General features: G+C 38.1%; 1 protein-coding gene across 15 annotated transcripts in view; it reads right to left on the bottom strand.

Annotated features, from left to right (window-relative positions):
• Window positions 1–26,117, bottom strand: part of TENM2 (teneurin transmembrane protein 2) — a 612,801-nt gene that overhangs the window by 276,933 nt on the left and 309,751 nt on the right. For 10 of the 15 annotated variants that reach the window (XM_054288118.1, XM_054288120.1, XM_054288119.1 and 7 more), the window contains one exon: window positions 13,355–13,438. The exons of the other annotated variants lie outside the window; for them this stretch is intronic. In XM_054288118.1, the coding sequence (XP_054144093.1) occupies window positions 13,355–13,438 (84 nt within the window). The remainder of the gene's footprint in view (window positions 1–13,354; window positions 13,439–26,117) is intronic. 15 annotated transcript variants of the gene reach the window in all.

The following is a 26,117-nucleotide window of genomic DNA, read 5'->3' as shown; positions in this document are numbered from 1 at the left end:
ATGGATTTACTAAAGCAACTTCCTTTTTTCAATGGAATGAAATATAGAAAGAGAATACATGTTTCTTCACAACGGGCTTAACACAATTATTAGAACATCACCCTTTACCAAATGCCCTTATTTCAGGCAGGCTTATGGAACTTCTGTGATCACATTTTATTTTCCCAACAAATAAGAGCTCAGACTAGAAGCTGGAGAATTGTTACTGCAGTTTGAAAACATACATCAAACAACAATTAACCCCTCTCACAGCCTCCCTGCATGGGGCTGCAGTAGCCATCCAGTAACCATAGCTACTCATTTCAATGGAAAGAAATTGCTATGAATAACAATGAAACCATAAAACATGTCTTGAAGAGCCACACCAAATCCTGAAAGCTAGGAAAACCTTCCCAATGCAAGGGAAAAGAACATTGGCAAAACATTTTGGCTTGATTTCCCACAGACCTACTTATCTTTTCAGTAACACATCCCAAAAGTACACGTGGCCATCCATGCTGGGACACCCAGCAGAAGAATTCATCAGCTTGTTATTGTCAGAGAAATAGCAAAAAATTAACAATCTTTGCCACAATCCTCTTACATCAGGTATGTCAAGTAACATCTCTGGCACAGAACATGAAGGGAATGAAGGAAACTGTGTTAGTGCCTTGTGAAGTGCAGCACAGCACCAAACCCTCCATTGCAAACTCACATTAAACATTCTGAGGCTGAAATGTTGCTCTGGGGCTGGCAGGCTGCCAGTCTGTACAGCAATTATCACTGCCCACCTTCCCTGGCACCTTGCACGTGTCCCAAAGATGTGCCACCACACAAACATCAGCTGCTTCTCCCCACTACAATGTGGGAGGGACAGGAACACTTACAGCTTGTTAATTACTTACTTACAGAGGGATTTTAGTAATTTTAATCCTGTTTATGTATGGAACCGGCATCACATTCTGAGGCAGTCAATCTTTTGTTGCAAATAGCAACAGTGCTGCCTTTGAAGCCTGTGCATCTGGGAAAAAACAGCAGTTTATCATCTGGCATCCTCATACAGTTTAATGCCTGACCAATACAGAAGTTGCAGTACTGCTGTCTCATGTGCAGCACAGCACTTGGTGATGAGATTTTCTGATGGTATTATAAAGATCAGTGCTGGGAAATACTCTAAATTTGGGGTTTATTTCAGAATGGTGGGTCTATCCCTCTTACCTACTCACACTGCTGGAATAACCTGCAGCACTTACAATGGACCAAGCAATGATCTGGGTTCTGAACAGATGAGAAGTTCCAAAAATGGTATCAAAAAACTCAGTAACAGAAGGGCCTATACTCAGGTCAAGATTATTAGGATTTCAGGAAACAAATTACAGGTCTCACACAAATTAATTATCTCCCTTCCAAGTCACAGGGAGATTATTAATACAGACTTGTAGAACAATTAAGTTGAAATGGACCTCTTGAGGTCATCCAATAGAGTGCTCTGACCCCAAAAGCCAATCTTGAAGTTATATAAGGTTAGCTCCTCACTCAGCTCATTCCTGAATACCACATATTGCAACCTCAGATATCTATTTTTGGTGCCTCAAATAGGAGCAGAAAGAAAGATGAGCTGAGAGCCCCCACCTTTGCTACTGATGACATAAGAGGTGTAAATTTTGCTGGCACAAGCACATGGGGCCCACATTCAGAATTCAGCAACAATCAGCATTCTACCCTATGCACACTATGTTTCTATGTTCAGACAAATTATGCAACGTGCCTTTATGTGAATAATGGAGGTTATTTCTAGAACTAAAGACGTTTTTTTATTTACCAAAATCCATCTGAAATAGCTGACAGCAAGGCACAATGTTCAAGTGACTCCAGCATCAGAGCTTCAGGCACTGGGATAAACGTTTCTCTCTGTCAGAGCTGGTGTGATCATAACTTACTTGTAAATCAGGAACACTGTTTCAAAGCTTGTTTACTGAGTGATGAAATCACATCTTCCTGGTAACCCCAAGCATGCCATTTATCTATTTATCTCCATCAGAAGAAAGCCTTTTATGAACATAAAGGAAGTGTCACCACTTATCATTAGCAGGAAATCTGCCAGCAATCCTGACTCTCCCTATCTGTGTGTGACACGGAGAGGAAGGAAGAGAAGTGTGAGCATATATTAATATGAGCATATATAAAAGCAATAGTTGCCATTTTCACATAATAAAATATCTTTGAAAAGTGTGAGTTAGAAATAAGGATTTGCCTTCTCCATTTATTATGTTTTTAGCAACTCTTGCACATTAACTAATATTCTGTCTTCAATTTTCTATTGATATCCAAACGCAAATCTTGCATTTTTTCATATTGAACTATTACATTTACATGGAATTGTAAATTCTAATATTGACATTTCTTTGAGGTCAGATTTTTTTTCCTTTATAAAGAAATGAAGCAATAGTAAATTTTCACATGACTTGACTGAAATATGTGCTGCTTACACCAACACAGAGCAGCAGGTGCACTGTGCCTGAAATACTCCCTCCTATTACAACTTGCCAGGTAAAATTTATAATACATCAAGATGAAAATTAAAAGTAAGATTGAACAACCTCACAGAGCTACGGAACTCCAGGGTTACAGATGTTTAAGTACAGGCAAATCGGGAAGAATTATAATTAAAGTTCCAGTTCTACAAAACATATTAAACTGTCAAAAGCCTGCTCAAGCAACTTCATAGGAATAGTTTGAATAGCAACATTCTAGGAAAAAAAATCTGCTGAGGATATTTGGAAGCTCAAAGTGTAGTACACAGTCAACAACGTCACTGAGTGTATGAACACCTCAGTACGAGATAGAAAAAAAAAATAACAATAACAAAACACCAAAACCCACAAAAAATTCTGCCAAGAAAAACCCCATCCTGATCTAGCTGCAGGAATAAAGCACCTTGGATTAACTTAAGGTCTAGCAGGTAGTTAAGACTCACAAGGATCAATATCCTGTGCTTCAGGGGCTCTGGAGCACACAAACACCAGTGTGGATAAAGCTACTTTAGGCAGCACTATCCAGGAAGGGCCAATGCTGTCCTTAAAAGCAGCCAAGAGAATGATTTATTTGCTTGGCTTGTGCAGTAAACTAAAGGAACCATATATATGATATTCCCAGGGGAAAAAACCACAAAACACAACAAGAAAAAACCCAAATCAAACAAAAACAAACCACCAAAAATTCTAGCACCTCAGTACTCTTCCCATCCATATATAAACTGGGTTCTTTCAACACAGTTCTGTTCACTTTTGATTCATTTTCAGCTCTAGAGTATTAATTGTTGAGTGCCTTAACTAGCTGATTGAAATCCAATACAAAGTGTGTGCTGCACTCCTTTTTAAAAACTTCAGTTTATTGAAGGAGGAATTACATTAAACAGCTGCTGGAGTACATTTAGCACACAGTTTATATCTTGTGTATGTTTATCACAGATTACCTACACACTGTGGCTGGCCATGGTCACTCAGCAGAGCAGGACTTGCTCTGCAGAGCAGATCAGGGCCCTTTGCCTGCCCTTCCATGGGATTTGGGAACACTCAACACCTCCTCACCCTACACCAGCCTTTGAGCAGGTGAGCCATGCTGAGCAATGAAAGCACTGCAAAGGCAGCAGATTTGGTGAGGTGGGCATAAACAATTCATAAAGGACATGCACATCTCATATTTAACAACACAAATTCACTAAAACCAGGGCTTGCCTCTTTTATGGAATTTGTTTTTCATGTCAGAGTGCCTGCAGCACACACTGATGCTGGCTTTCAGCGAGCAAAGAAGTGCCACAGAGTTTATTCCTATCCAGCCTTCAACAAAGCACCTGTTAAAGAGCCTAACTTATTTGAATTCTACATTTTCATAATATTCATCAAAGAACTGAAAGGACACATCAGAAATTATCAGAAATTCAAAAAATCCCATCATTCTCAACTACCTTGCTCTCTTTAGGAAGCACACTCAGCATAAAACACTTCACTGCATTTCTGGACATGCAACCTTTCCCCATAATGGAAGACAAACTTTGTGTTTGCATCCTACAGTTATGAAAAAGCAACAGTTTAAACCCAATCTAATTTTACTGCCTCTTTAATTGCACCTTCTGGTGCCTCACGCCTGAGGAGTGATTTACGTTTAAGCTGATAGGTTCAAACACTGCTTCAACAAATTAATGACTGAGAATTACCCACTCACTGAACCAGAGCCAGGGTTTGCTGACACTCACAAACCTGTGCCTGCACAGGAGCAGCAGCTGAGCTCTGCCACACAGCACCCAGCTAGGAGATGGCACTGGGGAGCCAAAAAATGCAAGGTGAAATAGAACAAAATAACCTCGACTTTTGATAGCTGCAGCTTATCAAGATGCAAATGATGAAATCAGATTGTTTATTTATTTTTAGCCCACATCCCTCAATATGAAATTCAGCTTAATTACCTTATGTCTCTGACAGTAATAATTGCCACATACAAGATACAGAGGAAAAGGAGACATGCAGTTACTATGGAGGAAAGAAAAGCTGACAGAGATCAGGTTCAAAAGTTTAAGTCTTTCTTGAAATTCAGAAAGTTACATTCTGTATGTTTTTCTACTAGAAATTAAACAAGAAGAGAACCCATAGCATATATATCTGAAAAACAAAACTGAAGTTCTGTTACACACTGCTCCCCAACTAAAATAAATGTTCCTCTGTCACTATTAAGTGAAACCATTTCAAGAGTTGTGCCTGTTTCTCTGCCCTAAGCACATAAGGCAAGGAGGGTTTCTCTGTGCACAGGCTCTCACAGCACAGCTCAACACCATGTTCAGGTTAGAAAGAAGCAAGAACTAAAGAATAATTAAAGCAGGTATTTCTATATTGAGAACAATGAAGGAAAAGGAATTTCTAAATGCTAATTTGATTGTCATGTAAAACAATGGTCATAAGCAGAAACCTAGACAGGGAACCAAATTTAGAACTTCATTTAAATTAATTAAAAGCTGAACAAGGAATTCAACTTCATGCACATTTTCAGAATACAAAACCACGTTTTTCTATATTAATTTGATGAGGAAAACAGAGCTAGGAAGATTGTATAACAGCAGCAGCTGTTTTTATATAACATTTCTTGATTCATATGAAGCAGCTCAGGTGCTTGGATTTTTAGTGACTTGAAATATTGTCCACACAGATCTCCATAAGTATTTATGTATCTGTGTACCCACACCCAAGAGATACTTCTCTCTTTTCCCCTTACTCCACGTTCAACTTCGAGACAATTTGATTTCTTCTATCACCAGGGATTTGGAAGGACAGATCGGAAATCAGCACAGTAAAGGAAGGCAAATATAATTTACATTTTTTGTAATTGTTAACATCTGCAGTGCTTTTCACATTATTACTGCTTCATTACCTAAGCAGCAGCACTGTATTAACCACTCTGGGAAGTGACATTGCCTGACAAGACATCATTGCTTCCGGACACCACACTTGGCCATCTCTGAGTCACCTGCAATGGAATGCCAATAATGCACATCACACAAGTGGCTCACAAAATGCACAAATCGATACAAAACACACCAGTCCTATCTATCTTCTTTATCTAAATCTATCCTTATCCATCTTATTCCTAAATCTACCCAAAACATGTTTATCTCAATTCTTCCTCTGCAGAATTTGCATCATAGAGCCTTTATTACATGTAGAAGTACTGCACAACCAAGGCACTTATGGCCTTGATTTCCTGGTTTAGTCTCAATTTCCTCCTGTATTCAAGAGATTGTTGATACAAACCCTAACTTTAAGCTGCAAATATGCTGGTATCAGCCTGTAAGACATGGAGCTCACGTGCTCTTTACAAAATTTAAATCAGACAATTTTCAGAAGCTGATCTAGAGTGAAACCAGTTCTGAGTCAGATCCAAAAGGGAAGAATTCAATCCTTACTGCCACAAGTGCAGTGCTGTTATTTTGATAAAGCTTTCTGTGACAATGAGGAGTGATGGTGACTAAACGAAGAGATGCCTTTTATTACTCTGAAAATGTCAATTCCAGAGACTAAAGCAGGCCCTTGCTCAATCTCAGCTTGTGGCTGTTCAGCCTGTGCTGTGTAAGAAGCTGCCAGGGAGGGTGCACAGGCTGTTTCTACAACTGAAAAAAGAACCAATAGATGTTCACCTAAATGGTGATCTTGTCACAGGATACACAAAGTGAAATTCAGAACCCAGACTCAGAGGAAACCTCTCCAACTAATCCTAGGAATGACCAACCATCCTTCAAGTGGAAAGAGAAGGGAGGGCAGTAGTATAGTTTTGCCCTAAAAATGAATATTCTACAGTGCTCAAAGGCTGAAGATTTTGCAGGCTGGATAGGTAAGAAATGAAGATTTCTGGTTTGTAATGAGAAACAAGGCACCTGATTTTTTTTTGTCCTCATTGAAGCTCATTTACTTTTCCAAAATGCACTCAATTTCCCACTTCCCCCTGCTATTTAATCATATCAAAACCATGTTTTACTTAAGAAAAGGATTATATCAGTAATTTTCATTAAGTCCTTTCAGGGCCCTCCTGGCATTAACACCACATTCAATATTTCATTAATTGGGACCAGGTAGTTCAGGCCATGTGGGATTTGAGGCATAGTATTTCCCTGTGCCAGACTTGAACTGAAAAAGCTTCTATTCTAAATAAGTAAAATCAAGCATGGGCAGATACTGAGCATAAGCACTACAGAAAACTCTCTCTGAAGCACATTCATGCTGCTGAATCATCACAAAATCTAAACAATTATACAGGATCAAATACTAACTCCTAATGATGCTGTTTAGGGACATAAATTTTGAAGAAGCATGAAAAACTTTTATCAGCTGTGTGTGTAAGTCTTAACAACAGGAGGCATGCTTTGAATTTGGTTGCAAATACTGAGCTCACATAACCCAGTAAGGAAATGGATATCAAAACACGGCCTATGTGAGTCAGCTTTCCATCTCTCCTTATTGTCCCAAACAGATTTCAATCTTCAGATCCAATCAGACCATCCACTACATTTCTATCAAAATGCTTGGCCTTCCACTGACAACTTGTGAGTGCAGTTTTGCATGGTTAAAGCAAAATTCTTTAATAAGCAGAAGGGTTTGCAAGTAACATAGTCCAAAACCATGTGCAGTCATCATTTCCTCATTGCTTCTCCATATTTAAAATACCCTGTAATATATCATGTAATCTGTTAGAGGCTATAAAAGTTTTGCCACAGATGCAAACCCAGATTGGAGTAAAACACCTTTGCTTCCAGTCCCTAATCTGAACAAAAGAATTTTTATAAAAGCAAGCTATGGATATTGACCAAAAAAACTCTGTTCTGACCTGCCACACTTTTACCTTTAACACTGGATTGAAGTAAACCTAAACTATGGAAATATGGCACGAGTGTAAAAAATATACATATAATTTATATTTTAAGTCAGTCCTTGTTATCTCCCTCCTTACTCAAGTTTCACAGCATACATATGGGTATGAATAAGCAAGGGATTTTTCACCCTTACTTCATGAACAGCAGCTTGAAAAATGTTTCTGATTACCATAAATGATAATACACGTACATAAGGCTGTCTTTCAAAGAGGTTTGATAATTCATAAATGAAATGTTTACACAGATGAGGTCAAGCCAAAAGGTTTGTAATAGAAGTATTTAACGGATGTAAATCTGTTCATCACTGCTAAGGAACATGGGATGACTTCAAATATTCACTATTCAATGTACTTGAGCAAATTGCATGAATTCTCATTCCAATTTTTAATTACTATGCAGTCTGTAAAGACAAAAAAATCAAGAGTCAGATTGCTCTTTTTTTCTTTTATCAGAACAATTAACATTAATGACATATTACTCACAGCACTTCTATGCATTCATTATCAAAATAATAAATTTAATGAAGTCTGAACAACAGCATAACAATACCTACAGGTACAGATGTTTATCCTTATAAATATTTCTATCAATATTTTCTTAGCCAGTGTTCATCAGGAGCTAAAGCAAGGCTTAACAAAACAAACAAAACCCCAAGCAACTACTTAAAAAAAATATTTATAGCGTGTTGGCTTTTTTTTCCCAGATCTAATTTTCTTCTTGGACTGTATAGAGCTTTACTTACACAACTCAGTTTTTGTGGTTTTATGAAGACATAAAATGAGGACAAGGATTTCATACCATTCAACAGACCCTGGTGGCCCAGGAAGGAAAGACAATGAATTTGTTTTCACTTTAAACTTTTGGACAGAATCAGAATTCATGTCTCCATCCTGGTTTTTCACCTACCAGAGAATAACATAACCAAATGTGGTATTTTTTTTTTCTCTTAGGGTTTCCATGGTTTTAATTTCCATCTCAATCTTAAAATTAAATATTAATAATTAAAATTAAATATCCAGCCATCCACATGGAGATGCAGACATTTAGTTATTTGGATTTATTAAAATCTCCTCACACTGATAACAGCATCGGGACGTACGATTTGGCAGGGCAAACACAGGTTTAACAGCCTAATTGCTCGGAATTTTGCGGATCATTATGCTAATGCCTCTGCAGCAAAGCGCTAAATCGGAATTCCCATCACAAAGAATTCTCCTTGCTGACTGAGGAGGGAAAACTGGGACATCCTGGGGTGATGGGAAGAGATTGCTCTTCAGGGACACTCGAGAGGGATTTCCAAACCTCAGGACCACCGAGCTCTGCCAAAGGGAGGAAAGCAAAGCCTGACAGAAAACATCAGGAATTACAACTTTGTCTGCCCAAAGCAGGGACTCGGACAATGACACTTGTGGTGCTCGGGAGCAAGATGGATTCATGGAGCTCTACAGGATACAGACACACTCTATGCAAGCAACTCTGCATGTATATACAATTTTGTGCTGTCCAAAATTCAACTGAACCTTGAGCTAACCCCATTATTTTGCTCTCCATGTCCCACAGTACATTATGCTCCCTTAAATGTATTCTTTTATGTAAGCAAATCCAACCCTGATCCCCCAGGACACCCAAACCTGCTCTGACCCCACACCCCAGAGTCACAGATGTCCTACAAAACCTGGCTTGCTTGGAGAACTATGAATATCCTACTGGCAAGGTTTTTGTTTTGGTAAAATAAAGGCCAAATGAGAAGTCTCCCATCATAAATATGAATTTTGAAAGAACAAATATAATTTGAAATTTTTGATCCAACAGTAAACAAGGTCAAAATAAAAAAAAAAAATTAAAGCTATCAACACAGTTTGTTGGCTCCTTATGGCACTAATATTTTCTTCAGTTTTCTCAAAAACTTTTGTTACTGTTTTCTCGGATCCTGCGTCCACATTTAATCACCAAAAATGCACCTCCACCACACAGCAGATGTGTCATTAACTATTTCTGAAAAAAGGTGAAATAAAATCACCCAGCATGAGAGGACTATGGAATAAGCCAACATTAGCAGATGGTGTTTATTTTGTCACAGCTCGTGTTAAAAATTGTCACCTATTTCATCAGTATCTTTAAGGTAGGAACTTCATGCAAAAAGTAAAAAAGCTGCTTTTTATAAGCTGTCACAGAACGCCTTAAAAAATAAAATGTATTCTGTTTGTAGCTTCTAGTTTTTAGGACATGGTGCATTATACAGGAGATCAATTTGTGTAAATCTTAGGTGATCGAGTGTTTTGCCAGCAGCTCAGCCCTTCATCACACAACCTCTTTTGTTTCTTAAGCAAATTTCAAATCCTTTATTTCCAACACTGGTGCTACTCAAATTCTGTAACATTGCTCCTAGAAGAGGCACCTGGTAGAACTGTCGGCTTGTTTTCTTCTAGGACTCTTTCTTCAGCAAGAGTTTTACTTCTCCCTCAGGACTCCCTATATTTTTACTATTTTATTTTATCACACACTTTTGCCTCTGTGGTTTGCATTCTCTAGCTGACAGTTTCTTAACAAAACAGTTCCATGAAGAGTAATTGCACAACCCACAACCCAGATTTGGCTATTTTAAGAAATCACTGCTAAAATCCCATGATAAACCCAGGTCTTGCTTGTGTTGTTTTGAAATAACACCTACTAGAATTTGAACCTAAAAATCCCCTGTTAGTGCACTGCAATAGGCTTGACTGACTCAGTCCTTTCCCCTTCACTGTCAAGTCTGAGTTTAGGCTGGCTTGCACACACTATACCAGGAGCTGACCCTTTTGCCTTTGTCACTTAATGGGCCTTTCAGGGTCTTATTCACATCATACCCCAAGCAGCACACTTCTACATTTATTTATATAAATAAATAAATAAATATGCATGCATATATATACATACGCACATATATACTCAACATCATACTTCTGGAATGCCTTAAAAAACATAAATCATTTTGATAAATAGCTGGAATTTTGTTACACTGTTTTACAGCTCTGAAAAGAAGCCAGGGCTGGTCTGGTTATTTTGTTTGTTTTTAAGTCTAAATTCTTATTTTGACATAGATTTGAGATTTTGGGGGTGGTTGGGGTGGGTTGTTTGTTGCAGTTTTTTAAATCTACTAAAAATTCTTCTTCCAGAAAAGGAGCACTCAGAAATGGTGAGATTTAGGACTACTCCAAATACTAGTGAGGGGAAATATTTTAGACAATTTTATAATAAGACAATTTTATTCTCTTTCCTTCCAGAGCCAGACCACACATCTGACAACAATGCTCCTGCCTGCATTTCTGAGCCACTGACCATTCCAACTCCCATGCTCAGCACTTCATCTCCTTTTCTGTGGCTGCACCAGGGGCATCTCTGACCTTGGCAAAGCAAAGGCAGAGCAGATCAAGAAACCTATCATTTTATTAGAGCACTGCAAAGCAATCCCTGCTCTAGATGAGCACACATGAGCACTGGGTACCTTTGAAATGCAAAGTCTGAGGGCTCTTCTTATGGTGACACAAAGAGTCCTCTCCTGTTGACACAACACTGAAAGCTTTGCAACACTATTTGGATGCATTCTCAGCCAGCTGAGGCTTTAAACCAAGGTTAGTGCCATCTGTCTGGTTTTGGCAGCATCCAGATTGATGTAGAAAATCCTATGGCACTGTTTGAAAGCAGCAGAGATAAAGCTTGCTTTTGGTCAAGTCCCTGGAATTATTAACATCAAAGATTTGGCTGATAGCACCAGGCAGCACATCTGGGTCAGCAAACTCACTGCACCTTTCTCACCACATTTACAGCATTCTACAAACTATTTCACTACTCAGATCAGATTTAGCATGTCCAAGAAATGAGACTCATAAAAGTCATGAAAGGTACTGCTTTCTTGTTGCTTGTCTCAGTTCAATTATTTTCTTAAATGCATGTTAAATCAAGCCCATAGCAAGCATCAAGTATTTTTGAGTTGTGATATAGTTATTAGTACATTTCCACATTCTTCTTACTTTCTAGAGCCCTGAACAAACACAGTACCAAAAATTAAAAGCAATCTATCAATCAAATATATTTGAATTGGGAAGAGTATCAGGTTGCAAGGAAAAAGAAGCAAACTAAAAAGAAACATTATTTTGTTTCTATAAAAGCCTCAAAGCTTCAAATGAGGAAAGACACTGCTCAGTTGGATGCAATTTGTTAGGCAAAACCTCTCTGTGATCCTGGAAAACGCATTCAAGCATTATTCTTTGAGATTTAGCACAGCCTAAATAGCATAACCCACTCATTTCACCTGTGCCAAAATCCTCCTGCAACACCAATAATCATGAATGCTTCAGAAATGCAGACATATGTACAGGATTACTTCTGTTCTTTATTAATTTCATCTTTATTACCAACCATACACACACCACCTTGGGCAGTTTTACAACAGAACTATGGAATTTAATTACTCTACCAAAAGCTCTGGCTTCCAGTCTTCTAAGAAGCATGGAAACACAACAAACAGTTCTTATCTGCTGTCTGAAAACACACTGAACACTCATGGGCTGCACTGACTAGGAAATAGTCACAGAGGCTCAGTCCTTTCCAGAATCTGATTTAAGAACCCATTCCAGTATTTGTCCAGACACTGAGATTCAAAGAATAATGCCATTCACTTTGGTTGGTTTTTACCAAAAAATCAACCAACTATGGAAAGAAGTACATCAGAAGATGAGGGTAATGAGAAAACCTGGGTTTAGGTCTCATTTGAATTTTAAGCAGACAGAGTATTATTCCTGGTTAGGGCCCTCATCTTGAAAAGCATTTACTTAAATGCTTAAAAAAAAAAAAAAAGTCCAAACAGAAAGGCATCTTTCATGTATGTACTAGGTCAGAGGTGCAGTGGAAGAAAGGAAAGAAATAACAAAATCCATCTTTCATCTCTTTAGGCAATCAAACACAAGGTAAAGTTTGCCAAGTCAAGGAAAAAAGGCTTTATCAAAAACAGCTGATACTATAGTTAGTACAAGTGTACATATCCAATTAATGAAAATAATTCTTGAATTCCAGAAATATCAAGAGGAAGATGTCACCAAATCATTCTCTTTGTACTAAAATTCCTTGAGATGTCTTTTGATTTATATTACTACAGTCTGGCAACTTTTCCTTCTTCTAAAAAAGTGCATTGCAGGTTTTTTCCCCCAACATCCTCTTCCTCCCAAAGGAGCTTTACTCTCAGGGAAGCAAAAGTCTGAGTGTGTGTGGGGAACAGTGATACTTCAAAAACCCCTGGCTGGCAATGCACAATTCCTACAAACCCACAGAAACCAACACAACTCCCTGGCTTGCACAGCCCCTAAGATACAAAACTTCAGGGGCACATCAAGTGTGGCTCTCTGAATCTCATCCTCTTAGAACAAAAGAACTCAAATCAAGACTGAAGATGCAGAGTCATCACTAAATATTTCACTCACAAGTCGGATTGAACAATCTCTGCAGAAACTTGAGTCCCATGCAAACCTTTACCAGTGGAATACAACATAAGCAATTGCCATGGTGAAAATACAGGTGCAGGTACCATTTTGTTTAAAATAATGCCTGTGGCTACCCAGAGCTGGCATCCCTTCCATGCCTCAGCTCTCCTCCTCTCATGGGATGAGCCCCACATCACAAAGCACAGTCAGCTCAGGGAAAACAGCTCCTTCACCACCCAGCCCAGCGTCCCACTGAAAAACCCCTAAATTAGTTCAATCCAGCCAGGAAGGTCATACTGAACAATGAGATAGAAATGAGTAGTAGAGATCAGGTTTATTCAACAGAATATAAATTCCCAGGAAGAAATAAACAACCGACCAAAATCCCACAACACATAACAAACAGAACATACATGGAACAAGATTAAGCATTGCACAACACACAAGTTCTAAACTAGGTTCTAAGATTACAAGGAATACAGTTTAAGCAAAATAAAAACCTTACGTATTAGAGAGTTCTTTGTCTCAGCCAGCTGCTGCCAGCTTGTCTGTCTGTCTTTCAATTTCTCAGAAAGGTGTGTGTGAAAATCTAAATGAAATAAAACAAATAACATTTTAGAGATGGCTCTTCTCCTTTTCTTCCATTCATCTTTGGTACAACAACCAATAGAATGCTTCACCTCCTCCCACCCAAAGCATTCCTCAATAGTCAGTAAAATACATTACTCTTCATTATCTAGAGATCGAGAATTCTTTTATCTTGTTATCAAAGACATAAAAAGGCAGATTGAGTAGCAGAGGTTTGGTGCAATCTTGCTTTGCAGGCAGTCCATATACCCACTCTCAGCATCATTAACCACAAAAAGGCCTGAGTGCATAAAAATCTCTCTAAAATCTCTCTTTGGGTAGAACTCTACCAAAAGGCCAGCAGTTTCCATACAGGCTGTACAGGAGGTGCTTAAGTTCACACTGACTTATTTTCAGCGCACTATCCATTACTCCCATAGTCAAATACATATCACTACATCCTTTTAAAAGATATTTTTTGTTCCCTAAAAACAGACTCCTAAGATAAATTTGGAAAATGGACACTTACAGACATAATAATAATTTCCTTCAAGTTTATTGCAGCAGCATTATTACTTGTACATTGACTCTCAACATAATCAAGCTTATTCTGCTGAATCTCAACTAGACAGGATCCACTGAAACTCTACGGTTGCAAGGAGATTATTTTTTCTTTTCTGTCTTATAAAAACTCTCAGTCTTTAAGAAAACAGATTTTAATACTTACATACAAAAAACTCCCTTTACTTTTGAATTTACTCTCTCTTAGACTAAAAAAAATGAACTAAAATAATCCTGGATTTTGAAAACATGACATAATCAAGGAGTCCTCTTACATTTGAAAAGCTTGAAATCAATTGAGAAGTATTATTGAATTTCATAATTACATTAGGAAAATTTTCAGATGTAGTAAACAGGAAACATAAAACCTATTTTTATTTATTTGCATGATTTTCCTTGCAAAAACCAGCAAGACCAGAAGACCAATAATTAATGTATGGTCACTCTAATTCTTGTTTTTCACTGGAAATAATTTTACTTAGTGCATCCCACGTTCAAATCCTTCATAATATTTATAAGATAATAATTTAACCTTTCACCCAACACCTAAACAAATCAACAGTGAAAATGTGTTGTGTAAACACAGCAATTTATTATATACAAAGAAAAAAAGGCAACGCATTGACACAAATAAAAAAAGACCTGACCAAAACAATAGAAAACAAATCACTTTGCACATTAGACAACAAATTAGCTATTTGTTAGGAGCAAAAAGGCTTTGCTTCAAGTGCAATAATGTGAAAGAATGACAGATCCTGAGTCTTAAGTCTCTGGCTTTGGGGGGAAAGGAATTTCAAGGGACAAGTTACAAACTGTAAAAACCAGGCAGAATTTACTGAACTGGCTCAATGTCTCCCTGCCACACATGAAGTTAAATTTTGCTAAGGTACAATTGTAAGACATTTTTGCATACTTTGGCTCACATCTAATTAGTACAGCTTTACTTTTATGGTACAGAGTTCTGATTTAAAAACAAGAAAGGAAAAAAAAAAAAGATTTTCAGGAACATTTAACAAGAAAGATCATTCAAAGAACAACAAAGTCAAGCAAAGACATGAGAAGGGCAGAGCACTGTGGATATCAATGTATAAAAGCTGATAAATAAAAAAATTATTGCAAATTTCTTGTTTTGGTATTATCAGCAATTTTCCCCCAAAACAAAACACTAAAAGGTGATATTATTTTCATATTTTGAAAAAAGGGAGAAATGAAATATAACTAAACACATGCATATGCAAGAATATATCAAAGAGGAAGTAATGGAAATGTTTTGCTAAGCTTTTTTCCTTTTCTATGTGAAAATGGAACAAAACTCTTAAATACAGTGCAATTCTTCTGCAGTACTTACAGCTAAATTAAACCATTTTAGTGGTTTGCAATTATACTATTTCTGTTACATCCCTCCCATAATATGAAAAGTTTCAAAATCTTTAATGTCTCTATTTCTGTTTTAATACAAGCTTTAGCTTTCATTTCTCTTTTATGAGGAAAGCCAGAATTAATCCATCAACAACTCATCTATTGGCATTTTATCACATTACCCTTTAAGCTTGTGTATGCTACTGAATCTGCTATTTTCTCTTCCACCTGCTTGTGGCTACCTTGGGATATTTTATCCTTATAAAGGACACAGATGAGGACAACAAACTGCTCAGCCAAGGAAGCTGAACCATCCCTCTTCTTTGGGAAGCACCTAAAACTAATGGCTAAAGTTCAAGTTGCCAAGCACTGTTTCTCCAGAAATTAAAAAACAAACAAAAAATTTGTCACCAATGCCCAAAGGAAAGAATATTTCAATGTTAAGACACTTGAAAATAGTGTCATCTGAAGGGAACTCTCCATGGGTATTACCTTCCTTTGACACTCACAGGGAGTTAAACCTAATTGCCTTTGGGGTTATCTCTAGCAGCTACATTTGGAATCAACTATCCTCAAGAGGACTATTCTTCTAACTAATCTACTTATTAGGCTTTTATTCAGATTTAGTACAGCCTTTTATAAAAAACATCTTGAAGGGACAGTAATGGATTTTGCAATTATCAGCAGGAAAGAGAAGAATATGACCTATAATCTTTGGCCTTAACAAAAATTAGGAAAAGAAAATTTTTTGTAAGTAAATCTTTAGAACATTAAGTTAATTTTAGTCCCTATCAAACACCACAGTTATATCTGGAAATGTAAAACCTGTGTGGATTTCCTGTGCTCCTCCTATATATTCCCTTAAAACACAACCCCTCCCACAGTAACTGGCAGGGAGAAAGGAACCTGTGTTCTGTCCTTGCTTTTCAAAGATGAGTGAGCAGCAGTTTATGGTTTGCTGTCTCAAGCCCCAGTTTACAGGTGATTTCTGATACCAGTATCAATCCTGGAAGTACCTTTTGAAAACTGAGAAAACAGCCACTGCAATTCCTGACCTGCCCTCCCATGAGGAACACAGAGTTTGGACCAACTCCTTGCTCTGTATATTTTAAATATTTCTCTAAACTCCATCCCAGCCCAACAGGCTCCCAGGGCAGCTGCCCCTCTGAGGAATCCATTCCCTCCCACAATTGGGAAGCACATCTGGACACCAGCAGCCAGAGGTTCTGCCCCTCAGGATCCCAGTGCAGAGCGCACCTGGCCCCACAGGACACATCTCTGTCCCAGAAGAGAGGCCGCCAAATATCCAAATGTCATCTTTTCTTAGTTCTAGTCCCTCTTTTGAGCTGTCCTAGCAACTACCCACAGCCATCAGCAATCCAGGAACAAGCATCACTCCTCTCCCCTCATCCCCTGTTGTTTCCCACTTTTGAAATTCTCCCCTTCACAGTTTAAATAAATGCTTCCTACTATGCAGTATTAATTCCCAATCTTATTAGCTCACAGGTATTCTGGCATTTTTCTGTTTAGCATTTTCCAATTGGCATCACTAAAAACTGGGTAACAATCATGTAAGATGTGCTCCACCCTGTCAGATGACAGCACATTGTTTATGGTTGGGCTGTTTGGGGGTTTTTGTGTGTATGAAAACTTCCTTACATTTCATAAGAGTTGCTTCCTCCACCCATAAGTCTTATATCTCTCAGTCAACATTGATCTAAAAAATGACTGTGGAACATTAAATATGACCAGAGCCTAAACATCCTCCTAAGCTCTGTTCTCATTTTTCCTCTTCTATTTATTGAAGTGGCATAACCCAATTTTTACTAGTAATATACAATAAAAAGCTGGTTTATTTTTATAAAGTAGCACTTCAGAAACCTTGAAAAAAAGCCTTCCAAATAAATAGCCGTAATTTCTCAAGCTGCTTTCCCTCCCTCCCTGTATTTACACAAAAACCTCCAGTAATAAACCCTTGCTCCTTTCCTGTCACACCTGTGTGGCTGAGACCTGTCCTAAATACCTCTGATTTCCTGCTTACTGACCACTTTCTGTGAGCAGAAGTTTCTCCTCTGCTGCTATCTCAGTGCATTTTCATTGTTATTTGCTCAATGATTATTGCTCATCATTATGATGAGTGAGGAACAGGACAAACCCCATAGCAAGTGACAGAAGAGTCTCTCAGTACCAGACTGGTTAATGCTCTACTCTGCCCTCAAAAAAGAGGATTTTTCCCCATTACACTCTACCCTAATGCTTCAGACCATGCCTGGTGGGCAGATGGTGCTCACCCAGCACTCAATTGCACACCACCTCCAGTCAGAAAATACCCCAGTAATACAAAAGTCGTGCACAAAGGTGCGGGAATAAGAACTGCTCTGCAACAAAAAGGCCACACAATTTTTCTTTTCCCATATTGTCTTGACAGAATTATTCTCTGCTGTATTACTCCATTATGTTCTATTGCACATTTTATATCCAATGTTTTGTTTGATCTTTTGTGAAAGTTGTGTTTGGTTTTCTCTCCTCCGAAGCGCATTCAACAACTCAATTAGGCTCAGAAGGCTCTACCTTCAGAGTGTACTGGCAGCTCTCAAGCACAATTATTCTCCAATGCAAAACACCCACAAGACATATTTAAGAGTATACTTCCACAAAATAATATGCTAACACACCACTCAACGTTCCTGCAGAATTGACAAACACTACAAAGGAAAATGCTCCAGTGCAGTTCAAGGATATCTGAAAATGTATTTTAGTTCAATGCACTCCACAGCAAATACACCATTTTCTCTCTCCTATGCTAAAGGTAAGGTTATAAAATGGGAGGCAGAAGAATTTTATACTTGCATTGCAATTTAAAACTTCCTAAATGTTACCAGTATGACCAGCAACAGATCTACTGAACCAAGAGCTAGGTTTCCAAGGGTACTATCTATGCCTTTTACAGAGAATAAACCAAGTATTTAGCCACACTAGAGACAACAACACAGAAATTAAAATTAAAAATACTTAAATTTTTTGTTTTCATTTCCTATGGAGCACTAAAAGCATTGGGATATCTTTCTACCATAGGAATCACAGAGACATGCATAATTCAGATCAGTACTTAAAATGCAGAGATGTGTCTATTGCTTTGCGTAGAAGTCTGTTATAACTACAAAGTCAAAATTAAATAAATCTACTTGAAATTTAGGTTCAGTTAAGTCAAATTAAATGATTTCTATTAGTCTTATCTCCCAAAAGAATTAAATACAGCCCTATTAAGCCCAAATGATTATGTCTACATAGGAGTGTCAATCAATTTCACAATATCACATTAAGATCATGCCACTATGTATCTGGTAATTTTGATAAATCTCCTCAGATTCCCCTGAACAGCCAAGCCCTAATGTCTAAAATATTCATAACTGCCTCTTAATTCAACATGGTCATTGACTCACACAAAAAGTAAAACTCTAATTGAAACTTCCAACATTTTTTCCTTCTGGTTTTACTTTGCCTTTTGAAGTAAAGGTCAATTCAACAATGATTACTTCATGCTGTTAGGAATGGCTCAGTACCCCCATCCAGACCAATGACTCAGTTACCAGTCATGATTTAATAATTATGGAGATGGAAGTCACAACTCTGATGGGAATAATTTATTAAAAATTAAGAAAAGATTCAAGCAGCAACTGAAGGTTCTCTGTGGTTGCCTTCTCTTTCTTTAATACCTTTTCCATGCAAGACTCTCACAAATAACTCTTTACTCTGTGCCAATGACTGTTTTTAGATCAAAAACTTAACACCTGGAAAGACCAATAACTACTGTTAAAAACAAAATTAAGTCTCTAAGCTGGTTATCCTTACATAAATATGGTGACAGCATTCACATAAATGAAATTTTACAACAGAGGCTGTCAGGTGCAAAATTTAAAATGTAGAGTAGACCACATGCACTGTACTAAAACCACTCAACACTTTAATTAAGGCACCCACTGCTTTTTCACCTCACTTTTGGCATCACACAAAACTGCTTAAAGAACTTTTATCAAGAACACTAAAATCAATTCAATCCTAGAAGTAATTCAATAAAAATAATTTTTCTCCTTATTTCAGGATATGTATTTTTCAGCCTGAAAGTTTGAAGAGAGGATAAGTCAACCAGTAAAAGTTTTCTGACCATATCTTTTATAGAATTAGGGAAAAACTAAGGGTAGCTGCTCTTTAGTTTTTACAGCAACTTGAATATTCCACAGATAGTAAAACATCCTGTCTGCCTCTAACACTGTAGCTCATTGCTCATTTAAAACCAAGGAAGCTCCTAAAATCACAAAGAAAGTGATTGAGATCAGTGTTCTAGCAATAGCAGTGCCTCACAAAACAAAACAAATCTCTTGAAGTAATAACTTCAGCATCTGTCTTCCTCATTATTCATTTATGTTCTTCACTGTTAAGAATTATTGTTTGTTTTTAAACTGCTACGGCAAGTTAATTAATTGATGAGCCTCAACCACCTTTAAACCTACTTTTACTTTCTGATCTCTCTTGTCTTTCTGCAGCAAGTTCTACTAGTGAAAAAAAAATCAAATTACAGTTCTGAAGTAATTTATTTGGTAAGATCTTATTTGTCATCTGTGTCTGTAAACAATTTTGAGGAACTAAGAACTGACACACAACTCTCAAGAAGACAAGCTTCCTGCTTCACTGTGGTTTTTGCTGGGGAAAAAGATGTGAAGAACAAGATTTCTATCTCAAACTTTACCAAATATCTGTTCAGCCTCTATAATGAGCTCACCTATACCTTTGAAACAAAACTATTCTCAGGACTCTTTGATAAAGAATGTAAGTACAGCGTGTAGCGAATCATATCAATGATATTTTATCACTTCTCTAGCCCAGAGAAAGATATAAAACTAGAATAAATACATGAAAGTAATGCTTGAGAATATCCTCTGTAACTCCAGGAGCTTGCCTCTCCAGTTTCCTAAAAATTTTATTCAACAGCTGTAGTTGGATTTTTCTTCCATCAGTTCCTGAAGTCTGGCTCTGAGTCAGTGTAAGTTGTTAGTATTTACAATGTGCAGGGACAAGAAGCCCTGAATGTATAGGAGGTGGATTTTTGCTCATTTTGGATCTGTCATTTGCTAATTTCAGGCTGAATAGTTTCCATACAGGTAAAAGGCAGTGAGCAATCATTCATTTTTTCACATTTTTATGTCATTCACAGCAGCAGAGGCTCCAGTTATGTCACCAGTGGTTTTTACACTAAAGAATATTAAAGTTATACTTCACAAGGAAACTATGCCATACTTTGGATAAGTCATCTCACTACCTTCTGCAGTTCAACTGTATAATTCTTTAAAGGAAAGAATGAGAATTCAACATATTGTTCAATGTTTATGGACCTTTCACACCTTCCTACAGTGGCAGTGTCGGGATTTTCTAGTGTATTTAAATAAACATCCCACTGCTTGGTAGTTTTGTTACAAGAAGAGGTTTGTTTGCATTATTGTAATATTGCAGGGTTATCCTTTCACAGGATTGTCCATTGTTGTACTAACATAACTTTGCTGAATCTTAATAGACAATTCAAAGCCCATCATAATTCCTCAATATTTATCCATTTCACCTACTGGTCACACCTACCATTCAGATTGTGAGATTATTTAGGAAATGTTCAACATCTTTGTCTTCACTATACTGTCATACAGAAATCAATCACTCCAGTACTTTTCTGTTTATTCTGTTCAGTATTTTCTGCTCATTCTAAAACCACCAAAATTTGCACCATGAACAGAACAACAAAGTGTAGGAAGAGTCTGTAATGCTCAGAAAAAACGCCAGATCAGTTCAGCTCTTTTCTGTAACAACATATGTTACCTCACACGTGCTGGCAGCTGCTCCCCTCTGCACACACCATGGGCTGACAGCAAACACACTCATCTGTTTCCTGATGGAATGGAGCCCTCAGTGCCCAGACTGCACAAAAAGCAGAAAAACTGCCCTGGACAAGAGACACACACCCAAACACATCACAGCTTCACGCTGTGCACAGTTACAGAGAAAGCATTACACTCCCTGACTCAAAGGGGATAGGAAATAAACACAGACAATACTTTCTCTTCTACCAGAAGGTATTTGTGATGTGAAAAACACTGCAATTTTTTATCCAAGCCACAAATACTGAGTCATGTGGTGACTGACCTAGTTTCCTGTTAACTTTAAGTGTAATTTTAGTTACTCCCTGTTGATTTATGTTTTCATTAGAACCTGAGGGAAGTGTCTTTTGAAGTCTGCTGGAGAATGAATGGAGGTGTGATGCTTTGCAGAAGATGCTGTGGCATTTTTTTCCACAATGTTTTCCCTCTCTAAGTCACATGTCTAGTAGGAGCTCAACTGAAGAGCAAATAAACATCATTTGTTTACCTCTATCTTATCTTTCCTTCCCAGGAATTTATATGCAAATGAAAAATAGAACAAATACCAACAAATGCATCAAGTGGTAGTGCAGTGTAACGACTCCAGCCCACAGAGTCTGTGCTCTGCTCACTGGCACAGCCCTCTGCAGTCCTGGCAGTGACTCCCCTTCTTCTGCTTGCAACTGAATATACACAGAAGTACTTAGAAAATCATCCCAGTGTTTATACAGGAGTGATGTAATTAATTTTCAGAGTTTTGTGGAATGACATATAACATTTTATATAGACTATTAAGGAGATTACATTGATTTGAAGTAGAGCAGAAAACCCACCTAAGCAAAAGAGCCCTCTGAGTGCTTCCAATCATGGAGAAGATGCATTAAAAGGGTTTTCTTTTTGGGAAATGATGAGCTTAATTTGCACTAAGTAGAAACTAACTGTTCTCAGACCACAAATGTAAAGTCAGGGAAATCAGGTCCACTGTTGTCAATTCTTAGTATGAAAATGGACCATAAAACTTAAAAATTTATGTATGGACTCCAAAGGTTCGCAGCAATCCATAGCTGGTTTTCTTTTTGCTTGTTTTGCCCCTTGTCTACCACTGAATTAAATTACATTAGATTTCGTGCAGTAAACAAGCACAGGGCCTAGCTTCAAATGAAGGCTCAATTTCAGTAATGATCTTGATAATTATATTAGGACAGTCTAGGTTTCCCTACAGCTTTCTATTTTTCAAATTTAAAGAGAGCTATGTGCGTGATGACAGCTCTGTGTGCTCACAAGACTATTCTTACTTTATCCTGTCTACTTTCACACTCTCCAGAAATTCAGTTTTAAGCTGCAGTTTTCAAGTATTTTGTCAATCACAGTTTATCAAATGCATTCTGCTAAGGCAGCTGTCAGGACAAGATTCAGCAGTGACAAGCTGTCTCAGCTCCTGTTCATTCTACCCTCTTTATCTCTGAGGAGGAGAAATACTCTGCTGGAAAAGGCTCTACCTGCTCACTAAACAGGCAGAGGAGTCACTGTGTTGGCAGAGCTCCTGATCAACAGAATGAGGACTCCCAATAAATTCTCAGCAGCCCATTTGTGCCTACTTTTTCCTTATCATAAGTGCTGCTCTGAAAACACTGCTGGCACTCTGCACACAGAGGTGATTGAGTAAAAAGACACAGTGCAGGTTGTCAATTTATCCTGAAATAGCTTCTAGTGGATAGATAAAAGCCATCTAAACCATAGCACAAGACAGTGCTATTACACAGAATCCCCAGACTTCCTACAAAAAATTCCAGAAAAACACTCTGCCCTCTGTTACACACACACCAAAACTATGGCATCATACACAATTAATTGTGTATATAGCAAAATATCAGTGCTTACTGAAGTATTTTTTATAAATCCTGGCAATTAAGAACTGCATGCAATCTCACTCTGTATAAATAATATTTCAGAAAGGCAAAAACTGGGATCATGCCAAACTTGCCTTTTAGCTTTAATTGTGTTGACTACATTACCTAAAAGAATCTTCACTTATAATGACAAATCATGACTGGGAAAACATGTATAAGTCAGATTTTCTCCTCCTCCACATATATTACCATGGAAATGCCAAAAGCATAAGACAGTTCACAGACAGCTTATCTCCAAATATTTTAGTTGATCAAAATGATGCCATTTGATCCTATACATTTGATCTGTTGTGGGATGAAGAAGGGTGTCTGAAAAGTAGAGTCAGTGTTAATCTACATCAAATGCTTCTGCTTTTGGGAACAGAATGAAGAAGTTTCAGTCTTCATTAAAGAGGAAGCAAGAAAAGGCCAAGTAGCGACTTGAACTTTAGAAGTGTTAAATAGTATTTGAAACAGGCTGACATTTGAAAATTTTCAATGGTTGTCCATTTTTTAAGTGTCCATCATTGTCCATAAATGTCGCATAAAGAAGAACAAAGCAATAAATGGGTCAGAGTAATCTCAGAAATAAGAGAAGAATCATTAGGATATGAATGGGAGCAATTAAACTGCCTTAGCACAGTGTCTCATTGCCAATCCCAGCATGAGAGGAGAGAAGCAGAGCTGGAGGCAAGAGTGGGAGCACAGGAAGAAGTCAGAGATAAAAAATACAAATAACACAAGAATGACCTTAGGTGTAAACAGAAATCCAAGTCTCAAGTCTAGATGTTCCTACAAAAACTACCCCATGTTCACAGCTGGTTTTCCACTGCACACTCCATGTTGCACATAATGGAGCAACAAACTGAAAAACCTTTCAGAAAAGCTGGAATCAAAGACTTGAAAAGACAGCCAAGAAGGTGAGAAAACAAACATTACTGGTTACAATTCTGTTAGAGCTGGGAAAAAAAACAACTCAAAAGCTCCAAGGACCAGGAATCAGAAGACTGTCCTGAAGAAATACATTCAGACTGTAAATAGGCACAGCTGAGCATTTTATCCCTCCAAGGTAAATAAACTGGACACATCACACATCTTTTAGATAAAGGATTAGATGTTGCCCAAACACTAGGGCTCAGTTCAGAATGTGGATGGGGAAGGGTCTGGCTCTGTCCAGAGGCTGAATTTCCTTTTCTTGCACTCCTGGCATGGCAGCCTGTGCAAGCTCCTGCCTTCTCTCTGTGCAGGGCACAAATCCTGAACACATCCCTGCTGTTCAGCAGATCCAAAGAGTGCATTAGGATGGAAGGCAAGCATGCTCATGTATAAAATACTGCACACAGCTTCTCTGCCAGCTGATGTAAAAAAAAAACACGACAAGACATAAACTTAAGAACATAATAAGAATTTTCACTTGCCAGTAATTTTTTTTAGACTTTCTTTTTTAGTACTAGCCACAGGACCAAGTTAGATCAGTCAGTAAAAATAATTTTCTGCTTTCAATTTGTGTAATATCTGCTAAATAAGAGAAGATAACACAAAGGCAGGAGGAGAGGAGTCAAGTGAAAGGTCACCAGAAACCTGCCTCAGCCCAGCAGTGATCCCCCAATTGTCACTGCTTTTATCACAACACCTCTGATGCAGGTTGGGTCATTAACTCGGGACATTAAACATGCCACCAGTCACCCGTGGCCAAGAGCTGTATTCAATCATCTGGGAGCAAAGGCATGCTTTTGGAACTAGAATTTAAACCTGGGTCTTTCCTGGACACAGTTATGTTTATCACTGAGAAACTCCATACAGCTGCTGACCCTGTTCCAACATGAAGCACTGAGCTGTAAAAGCAGCACTCTTCTGAAGGAGACAGCAAACAGAGCTTGGAACTGTGACAGAGCAGATCTTCTGTTTCATAGGGGAAGTTGCAAATTCACTAGTTCACCTCTGGACATGGAATTTCACCAAGTAGGGTATCATGGTACAATTCACACAAACATTGATCACACAACCAAGGGCACACTGGCCTCTTCACTAGTCCCTCCCAATTACTTGGTGGTCTTACCACATCATAAGCATTTGGAACTTCTAAAATGTCCACATATCAAATTCTAATTGTCAGTCATGACAAACCCTAGATATCATCTGGCACATGGAGGCCATCAGGCAAATCACACAGAAAGCGATACTTCACAAAAGGGTGAAACACCAGTTCTGGAAGGCTCAAGAGAGCAATGTCTCAGTCCTTTCACAAACAAATGCCTCAAAGTTCATCTTTATGACCTTTCCTTTCACCATCTAACACTGAGAAAATCCTTTTAAGCTGTTTACTTGCTTGTCAACATGTCCAGCATGCAATAAGAACCCATATAGGTGGGATCTTTACCTGAATAAGGCACTTGGACCATGGCCAGGTTCTTTACAGATAAGCCAAATCTATTCTCTGCAGTCAGGTGAGAGAAATAAGCACTCCTGAGATGTGTTCAGAGGGAGGTCTTGTCCACCTAACTTAAATGAGTGAATTAATGACAGAATGGTCTTCCTCTGGAAAATATCTACCCCTCTCTGCTGACTCCAGGAGGAAAACCAAGCACTTCATTGCAGCATGGCTTCACCAAGCACAACATGGGCACAGAACTGAGCAGATTAAAGCTGTGTGTTGGACACTTTGCTCTTGTAATCTTCAGAACAGAGTGCAAAACCAGCCTCCCTAAAAAAAATAAGTTCTTGCATGACTGGGTAATATAAATTGATAAAGGAAGGAAAAATGTTAAATTTAAATGTCACTAAGCATGAAAAACCATTGCTGTGTTAAGGTGTGAGTAGTGCAGCCCAGGCTACAATTCACACTGAAGAGAGCTCAGTCTGTGACTCAGCTTCCACTACTTTTCTCCTAATTCCTCTGGCATTGCTCCTGGATTCTGAATGTCCAAGCAGCCCACTCCTTGCACAGGTATTCAGATTCCATTACACATCACTGGTTTGAGGTAAGCAG

Source organism: Melozone crissalis, unplaced genomic scaffold (genome assembly GCF_028551555.1).
Source record: "Melozone crissalis strain CALT ecotype California unplaced genomic scaffold, PUWL_Pcris_2 ptg000061l_1, whole genome shotgun sequence".
NCBI classification, from domain to species: Eukaryota; Metazoa; Chordata; class Aves; order Passeriformes; family Passerellidae; genus Melozone; species Melozone crissalis.
Note: the sequence above shows the minus strand (reverse complement) of the source record. Positions and strands in the feature narration are given on the sequence as shown.